We start from the raw sequence: 9,859 nt of genomic DNA, 5'->3' as shown, positions 1-9,859 counted from the left end.
ACACACACACACACACACATATACAGAGACACACACGCCAGTCTTTCACGCCACCCGTCTTATTATGACATCCTGGCACCGGCCTCCTGCGTGGCCTCCATCAGTTCATCTCAGAGTGCCATGCGATACGCCTCACTCTCTCTCTGGCCTCCCCACCCAGCCAGAGACACACCACCACCACCACTCCCTCTCTCTCTCTCTCTCTCTCTCTCTCCCTCTCTCTGTCTCTCACACTCCAACTCTCCACATTTCTCTTTCACTCGTTGGCACCATAATTCTCTCTCTCTCTCTCTCACTAACTCTCTCCTCCCACAGAGTCTCTTTTTCTTACTATCTCTCTCTCAGACACATATTTGCTCAGGCCATTTTTCTCTCTTCCCCCCTCTCCCTCCCTCCCTCCCTCCTCCTGCCCAGATTCCTGATCCCCCGCTGTAGCCATGCTTTTACACTGATGGTGTGGGACAGCGAGTAATGTTGCCAGAGTGACACACTATAACCCTGAGACAGGGCTGCTAATTCACCTCTCCACACTGACACTCACTCACTCCCTCTTTCTTTCTATCGGCCTTTCTCTCTATCTCTCTATCTTTCTTTCTTGCTGTCTTTCTTTCTATTTTTCTAACCTCATCCCTCCTCTTTCTCCTTTGCTCCCTCTCTCTCTACCTCTCTCTCTCTCTCTCCTCTCTTTCTCATTATCTATCTATCTTTCTGTCCACCCCTTCCCCTTTTCGCTGGGGGGGGGAAATCAAATAAACTGGTCCTGGGCATGCGGCTGAATAGGCTGCGGGTCCTGAATTAAAGGAGTCTCTTCCCCCCTGCGCGCCTCGCTCTCGGTGGGGTGGCATTGTGGGCCGGCGCGGGGGCAGATTAGTTTCTGCCAGGGGCCCTCTAATCTTCTGAGGCCCGGCACGGCGGGGGGACCGCGGGGAGCCTCAGCGAGGCAGCCAGCCGTGGCCAAACGCACGCTGACGAGTCGCCACAGAGCCACACAGCGGAGGAGACACACAGAGCGGGAAGGTGGGGCCGTGTAAAGAAGGAGAAGTAGAAAAAGAAATTGTCTCTCTGTCTTTCCCCCCCCCCCCCCCTCTGTTTCTTTCTTTTTTTCTATTTGAAGATTCCTATCCATTTAAATATGCCCCGCGACCAATCGCAGAGCCCCCGTATCGGGGCGTTTCCCACGGAAACCCAGTTGCTGTGTGTGTGTGTGTGTGTGTGTGTGTGTGTGTGTGCGTGTGGGTGTGTGTGTGTGTGTTGGGGAGGGTTACGTGGTGGAGACAAAGTAAAAAGGTTTGGAGGGATATGGGTCACGAGGTGCAGCAAGTTGCAGACGTTTATGTGGTTGTACTTTTTTCTCCCATCCCAGCTGGGGCTGTTTGGGAGCTTGACAACTCAATGAGCTCATAGCGGGAGATACAGAGGGCCCTGATTGGCTGCAGATGAGTCTGAAAAGTGGAGGCTTTCACAGGAGATTTGAGTCCCTTGCTGCCTGCTGACACCAGCCTTTATTGCCCAAAGCATCCCTCCTGACGTCTCCATAACACTGCAACAATATCCCAAATACTCAGAGTATTATGTATGCACAAACACACACATGCACGCACACACACACGCGCTCACACACACATGCACACATACACACTCACACACACACACACACACACACACACACACACACACACACACACACACACACACACACACACACACACAGATGTTTATATATAAATAATGAATAATAAACAAATAAGAAATACACACAAAATCATAATCTAAAATACACAAATGTATCCATAGCCATTGTCACACTCAAACATGTTGACACAAATAGAGTGTGCCCACACACTGACACACATAACTATGCACACAGTTCATTCACATTCATTTGCAATCTCCAAAATCCAGTAATCTCACAAACACACACACACACACACACACACGCACACACACACACACACGCACACACACACACACACACACACACACACACACACACACACACACAAGCCTGAAAGTGATCGGAGCAAAATCGCTTTAGGCCCTGACAGCCAAATCCTCCCTGTTTCATCTGCCCATTGGCTGAGAAGAGAGGAAGCTCTAAACGTGCCGTTACTGAGGGGGCCGTGCGTGTGCCGTCACTGAGGCGTCTATGGGTGCCCTCCCTCTAATGGCGCTGAGGGCCTGGCATGGGGCCCCCTCTGCTCTGAGCCCTGAGCTCTCGGCTGTGGGAGGGACTGATGACAGCCTCAAATGAAATCATCAACACAAACTAGATTATCCTGAGCCCCTGGATTAAGACCTCATCCTCATCATCAGCAGCCAGCATGCAAGTGAGAGCCTACCTCTCTTTCTCTCTCTCTCTCTCTCTCTCTGTGTGTGTGTGTGTGTGTGTGTGTGTGTGTGTGTGTGTGCATTTGTAAGAGAGATAGAGAGAGAGTGAGAGAGAGAGAGAGAGAGAGAGAGAGGGAGAGGAGGGGGGAGGAGAGGGAGGAGAGGGGAGGGAGATGATTGTAATTCCCCTGCACTGATTCTCAGACTCTGAACAATATGGCAGTTCAGTGGTGATGTGGTCCAATCGACAGTGAAATGGCCCCCGACATTAGGAAACCCAATCAGCCGCAACATCCCCTTGTCCTTCCTAGTGTGCACAGCAGCTTTTTTGTGTGTGGAGGGGAAGGTGGGTTTCTGGAGTGCCTATGTGTGTGTGTGTGTGTGTGTGTGTGTGTGTGTGTGTGTGCGTGCACTGTTGAGCATTGGTGAATGCCCTTTCCTGAAAGTGATTGATAGATTGATGATGCTGACGAGGTGATGACAGTGTGTGTGTGTGTATGTGTGTGTGTGTGTGTGTGTGTGTGTGTGTGTGCCTGCAGGTATAATTGTGGGTAAGTAAGACAAGATGTTGACCAGATAAACCCGACCAGGTGTTTTGACCTGCTGACAAAAGCTCAGTATTATCCCTCAGTGACCAGTGAAGCAGACAAAGCTCATTCAAATAGAGGTCACTGACCATTCAGGAATAACTGCCTCAGTTTGCACAAAGACACAGAACTCATTCAGCTTTTGATTACCCTTTCTTTACTGTGAATCATGGAGAATTTTCCAGAAGATTCTTGTGACCAGGTCCCGGTCTCGTTTTAGATACAAATCACATTTATGTCATATCACAGTCGACCTGTCTCATTCTTCATTCTCGTCCTTCATTCTAAAGCAAAAGGAAATGAGGGCCTGTGTTCTCATGTGGTACTGTAGGTTACTGTAGGTCGTCAGACATGCATGGTGTCTCAGATACATGTGCTATGAGGTGCTACATCTGCCAGAGAGACCAGACCTGTTCTCTATCTGTCCCCCCCCCCCAATCACACACACAGACACACACACACACAGACACACACACACACACACACACACACACACACACACACACACACACACACACACACACACACCTTCCTTCTGTGCATACAGAGTGCATGTGGCCTTTACCTCAGCTGAGTGTTTGTACAGTGTAGCTGGTCTCGGTCAGCTCACGTCAAACGGCCGCTGTTGAGCGTGAGCCCACCGTGGAGCTATCGGAGGGAAATATTATCCCCCTGTGGGGCTTTTGGGCCTGTTTGCTCTTGCCAGCATTCTCACACCCCCTCGCTCCTATCCCGTGCTGGGCTGCGCTGGGCTGCGCTGGGCTCTGGATCTCTTTCTCTTCCTCTTCTTCGACACGTCCACAGATGTCTCAGAGGAGATCTAAGACAGCTGATTTTCTCACGCGAGCAAGTACCGGTGTCATGTATTTATATACAGTATATACTATATACAGTGTTTTTGTGTGTGTATGTGTTTGAGTGGGTGTGCATATTGTGTAAGTATTATGTATATATTTGTCTCAGGGGATTGTTGCTGTGATCTTTTTCCCCAGAATCCAGGTGCTTGAGGTGTTTTGATGGGCCGTTACCTCAGCAGAGCACAGAGAGGTTCGCCTTCATGGGCCTCCTGAGTTTAATTTGGATGGCAGCATTCAGCATGGCAGTGCTCTGTCTCCCTCCTCCACCTCCACCACCTCCACCACCTCCTCCACCTCCACCACCTCCACCACTCGTCTTCACTGCAGCAGAGCAGAGCAACCTGTGCTGTGTTGTTTATTTATTTCCTGATGTGTCATGATCATCACCATCCAACCCTTATTCCCCTCTACACACACGCACCCCCTCCCACACACACACACACTTACACACACACACATCAGGCCATCTGTTCTTGATGTCCCTGGCTTACAATTGTGCCTGAGTATCCTCTGGAGTGAGATGATCTCTGGTAGAGGACTGTGTGTGTGTGTGTGTGTGTGTGTGTGTGTGTGTGTGTGTGTGTGTGTGTGTGTGTGTGGGTGGGTGGGTGTGTGGGTGGGTGTGTGTGTGTGGGGGGGCAGCCAATGGGTAGACTGCCACCAGGTTGCTGCCTAACCGGACAGACTGCCTGAGGTGTCACCCTCCGGCAGCCATCCGTGACGAGTGCATTCATTGTGATGGGCACCCAGGGCAGGGCCATGCCCACTCGCCATGGCTCATGGTAACCTTAGAAAGGCAGGGAAAGGACACACTAATGAGGGCAACATTTGTGGACGCATTGTGCTGCTCAAAGGGGATGCTTTGACACACACACACACACACACACACACACACACACACACACACACACACAGACAAAGACACACACATGGTAACACACACCCACTCAGAGGGAGAAGGAACGTCATTGTTTAGTTTTTGGATTTGTCTGCGTGCTGGGGGCTGTTTGCGTGAGGGCCAGTTCAGGTGAGACCATAGAGAGTGGAATGACAAGTCCCTATGCTAGCAAGTCTAATTAAATTCAGCAAATGCATTACAGCACAATACGTATGAGAGAAGAAAAGAAGAGAGGACGAGCAAAACAGTGAGCCAAAAAGAGAGGGAAAGAAGAGAAAAGAGAAGAGAGTAAGAGAGAGAGAGAGAGAGAGAGAGAGAGAGAAAGCAGAAGATAGGGACCAAGGCAGGAAGAAACACAGAGAGAGAGAGAGTCAGAGTGATAGAAGAAAGGGAGAGAGAAATCCATTTGGAGTGATGTGTTGCTTCTTTCATTAGGTGTAATTACCTTAGCGCACAGCTGCCGTGAGAACTTGGTCTTCGGGGCTTTTTTTTCTTCTGCTCACACCCCTGTATATGTCACTACACACACACACACACACACACACACACACACACACACACACACACTCACTCACTCACTCACTCACACACGCACGCACTCACTCACACACTCTTCAGCCAGCCAAGCATTAAAAACCCATTACGGTGTGTTCATTTTGCACTATCGAGAGTAGAAAAATACACTTCAAAAGTCAATCGGCATGATTCATAAGCTGGTTTCTAATCACAGGCCCGTTCCAGCGCTTGGTTTTCAAGGACGCCAGCGTTGTGCTGAAATTGAAAACAACTTCATATGAAACCTGGGAGCCATATTGTAAATAGCAGAAATGACTGGGATTTTTTTTCAACTCATAAATAGCTGTTGGTGATTGTTTCTTGCTGTATGACAATGACAGTTTGTCCTTGTAATTTTGAAGGCCTGAAAAAGTGTTTGACACTGACACAAAGAGAGCTCCAGAGCTGATAAATCAGCTTCCACTGTCCCTCCACGACTAGTCTGAAAAGATGCCTGCATATCATGAAAATAGAATCACGTAAAACATTACACAGCTGAGACAGAAAATGTACATGACCAGTAAATCCATTCTACAAACCCAAAATTGAATTTCCATAATAAACTAACCTCTCAAATATTAATTTTGGACCGTTTATTTTGATTATATGAACATAATTGCTATAGGATTTTTATTATATTTATCAATAATCTAAAGGTAGACCATGGGCAAAAATTGCATGCTTCCACAAAGTGAATGATTAGGCCAAAATCTGCAGTTAACCACCCCACTATAATAGCTCAATTTCTTCTACTGACACCGGCTTGGTAATATTGGTGGTACAGTGGTTAGCATAGCTGACATTCCTTGCTAGCACCGCCTCAGTTACCATGACTGATAGAACAGCTGTTCTAGGGAACCAGCCCATGGTTTTCACACCCATGCATCACACATACTGATGACAACATATAGACTCTCTGGGCTGCACTGAAAGTAACTTTGGAGAAGTAAACAGGATTGGTCATTATGGCCTCACAGAATTTAAGAGAGTGTATTATCAAAGTTCTTACAACCAGTAATATATCACTCTCCCACTCCCCTCCCCTCCCAGCCTCCTCCACCCCACTGTTGCAGTGAATCTCACTTTCTTAAAATAAGTGTTGGAGCCATTATATGTTATAATTTATGGTAAAAAATATGAAATAGTAATTTGTTGTATATATTTATGATTGCATGGAAATCCTGAAAAGTTATTATTTATTTATGTTTTTCCGATCGGAGCAGTATGGAAATGCGTGAGTCACACCCACTTGAAGCAGGTGACTGCAGCACCTTCATTAAGCAGGCGGTTTGTGTGCATTCGAAAAAGTACTCAGGGATACAGCCGCACGGTTTTTGACCGCGGCTCGCGATTGCATTGGACTACATTGGATTGCATTTACATCTTCAATTTGGAATAGGCTTACAGCAAACAACCCCCTTCACACATCTCCATACTGCACGGTAGGAACAATCATATTGGAACCAGCTTCATCATAGACTACAATAAAATACCAACAAGTACAAACTCACCTCCGCTGTTTGATTAAGAAAAAGACGCGAGAGCGCGTCAATCAAGGCTGGACTTAAGAGCGTACTTTACAATAAGAGTGACAAGTTGAGTGCGACAGGAAGAAAGCACTGCTCACTTGTGTTGTGAATCTCACTCCATAAATATCAATCGTGAGAGCAGCCTGGCAGTGCTGTGATATCGTGCTCTGGGACATCTCATGCCCTTCAGCAGGAATGCAAGGTCACAGCTCGGTGACCCCGAGAAGTACATCAAGCCTGGGGAGAGATGAAAGGAGTCAGGTGGGAAAGTCGAGGTGCATCTTCTCTCCCCTTTGATGGGAAGCCGCTGTTGCCACTGTGACCAACGTTGCAACATATCCAGTGAAAGAGCTTGATCCCTCTGTGTGTGTGTGTGTGTGTGTGTGTGTGTGTGTGTGTGTGTGTGTGTGTGTGTGTGTGTGTTTCTTGTGTGTGTGCATTTATGAATGCAAGTGTGTGTGTATGTGTGTGTGTATGAGTGTGAGAACTATGCATATGTGTGTGTGTGTGTGTGTGTGTCTGTGTGTGTGTGTGTGTGTGTGTGTGTGTGTGTGTGTGTGTGTGTGTGTGTGTGTGTGTGTGTGTATGTGCGAGGTGTGTAAGTCAGTGGGCCCAGTATAAGATCTCTTCTTTCAGCATGCCCTGTCGCGGTCTGATGGGGCAACAGGTGCGTGTGTAAGTGAGGAGGTGCTCTGACAGCAGGTATTAGTCCAGTGACGTCTGGGGTAATCCTCGGCGGCGTCAGGCAGGCGGGGGTGCCCAGCGCATTGGACTGTGTGTGTGTGTGCATGTATGTGTGTGTGGGGGGATTTCTCTCCAGGTGTGGCTGCCGTCACATGCAGGTGAGAATGGAGACATACTGACACACATTCACATGCACAGGTGTATACTATAGTCACAGAAACCTAGACACACACACACACACACACACACTAGTAGGATTTACCCAGGCACATAAAGTGTCACTGACATGCATTCAAATACATTTTTCGCCCTAAACACACACACACATGCACACACAGAAAGGCGGCTTTCATGGCAAGATGAAAGCATATCTCAAGAGCTAGAGAGGATTTTGTTGTGCTCTCTTCAGGTAGCCCTCAATAACCTTAATGGATTTCAAAGAGACACTCACTCCAAACAACATCAGAGCATCTCTGTGTGTGACAGTGCAATAGGCCTGATGTAACATGTCATTCAACATACAGAAACACCAAAGTCAAAGCTACTGCATTGTTTCATATTGGGAGTGCTGTTTGTGTTCTGCTCAAGTAGACATGGCTCAGTGTCAGTGAATTTGGCAATGAGCCACTCAGTGATGGTGTGGGCCACGCAGTGTCACAGTTTTCCTCAGGCAGTGGTAGTTTTATTTTCAGTGTCTATCTCAGAGTCAAATTACTCTCTCTCTCTCTCTCTCTCTCTCTCTCTCTCTCTCTCTCTCTCTCTCTCTCTATTCTCTTTTCTCACACACACTCTCTCTCTGTGTCTCTCTCGTTCTCACTCAGTCACATCCACACACCACACATACACTCACTCACCCACATCCACACCCACCCACACACACACACACACACACTCACACACAGACACACACACACACACACACACACACACACACACACACACACACACACACACACACACACACACACAGACACACACACACACACACACACACACACACACACACACACACACACACACACTCACACTCACACACAGACACACACACACACACACACACACACACACACACACACACACACACACACACTCACACACAGACACACACACACACACACACACACACACACACACACACACACACACACACACACACGTCTTACTTGTTGACTTCATCATCCTGTCACTCAGGTAACCCGAGCCCCACGTCCCTTCCCTGTCCTGTCGGCCTGCTCGAGGGAGCCCGGACTCGTCTTACCCAGAGCGGAGTGGCGCGGAGCAGAGCAGGGCCACCCCTCCAGGCATGGCCCCGTATCATCTATCCCTGCCATGCTGACGCAGAGAATGCACACATTCACCGGCCCTCCACTCCCCACTTCCTCAGCCACTACCTGACCTGATTAAGACGAATCTCCAGCACTTAGTCAGAGGAAACTCTCCAAAGTGCCGCTCAAGAATCCAGACAGCTCAATGACATCTGAATGGCTATGGATATGAAAGGGCCCTTATGCTGTGTAGCTATATTTAAAGACAGGCCAGTATGAAGGGGGTGATGGAGTGGTTGTGGGTGGGACTGGGGGGGGGGGGGTGATACTTAAAGTGTGTACGTTTTAGTAGTTCTGTACTTATAGCGCCAGTGGGATGTGTTATTAATGAGTGTGTGCACATGGAATGGCTCTGTATATTTAGACATGGAGGGCTATTCAAACAAAGCGCTACAAGATACGAACAGGTTTGTTTTTACATGCGAATTTGAAAGCCATAACATTGGGTCCACCAGGAGGTTGGAATGTGTGTATGTATGTGTGTCTCTCTGTGAGTATGTATTAGAAGACTATATGTGAATGTGAGTGCATGTATATGTGAGAGCATGTTTGTGTCTGTTATTTGTTAGTCTGTGTTTTTGGGTGTGTGATTTTGTCTATGTGTTTGTGCCTGTATCTGTGGGTGTGTGATTGTGTCTGTGCATGCAGCTCTGGGTGTGTAATTGTGTGTGAACTCAGATGAAAGCCACCTGTCTGACTACAGAGAGAGAGAGAGAGAGAGAGAGAAAAAAACACACACAAACAAATGATATGTGTTGTGATGAGGAGGCAGGCAGGAGTGATTGAGTGATCTCAGTGGCCCTCATGCTGATTCTCCACACCTCATCTCTGGATGCTATTACGGGGGGCCGGCAGGGTCCCCCAGGGGGGTCTGGGGCCATGTGGACTGAGCAGGGCGTCGTCCCCCGTCTCTGATGGGCCCCTCGTGCTCCCTGAGGGTCTTGCGCTCTTCCTCGTGCCATTAATCCTGCCCCGTGCACCGCTAACCGCTAACAAGCACAACACGAGCAAGCACAACAAGCCTGCAGACGTCCATCTCACTCTGTCTCCCTTCTCTCTCTTCTTTACCTCTCCTACTCGATTCTTTACTTCTCTC

The 9,859-nt window shown here is 48.3% G+C and overlaps 1 protein-coding gene across 1 annotated transcript in view; it reads right to left on the bottom strand.

The window, feature by feature from the left end:
• Positions 1 to 745: 745 nt before the first annotated feature.
• Positions 746 to 9,859, bottom strand: part of LOC121681174 (ephrin type-A receptor 4-like) — a 61,165-nt gene continuing 52,051 nt past the window's right edge. Inside the window, 4 exon segments of the mRNA XM_042061128.1 lie at positions 746 to 965; positions 6,871 to 6,991; positions 8,646 to 8,834; positions 9,606 to 9,752. Coding sequence (XP_041917062.1) covers positions 746 to 965; positions 6,871 to 6,991; positions 8,646 to 8,834; positions 9,606 to 9,752 — 677 coding nt within the window.

The sequence above is a fragment of the Alosa sapidissima genome, chromosome 1 (genome assembly GCF_018492685.1).
Source record: "Alosa sapidissima isolate fAloSap1 chromosome 1, fAloSap1.pri, whole genome shotgun sequence".
In the NCBI taxonomy this organism is placed as follows: domain Eukaryota; kingdom Metazoa; phylum Chordata; class Actinopteri; order Clupeiformes; family Clupeidae; genus Alosa; species Alosa sapidissima.
The sequence above is the reverse complement of the archived record's forward strand: the minus strand, read 5'-3'. Positions and strand labels throughout refer to the sequence as shown.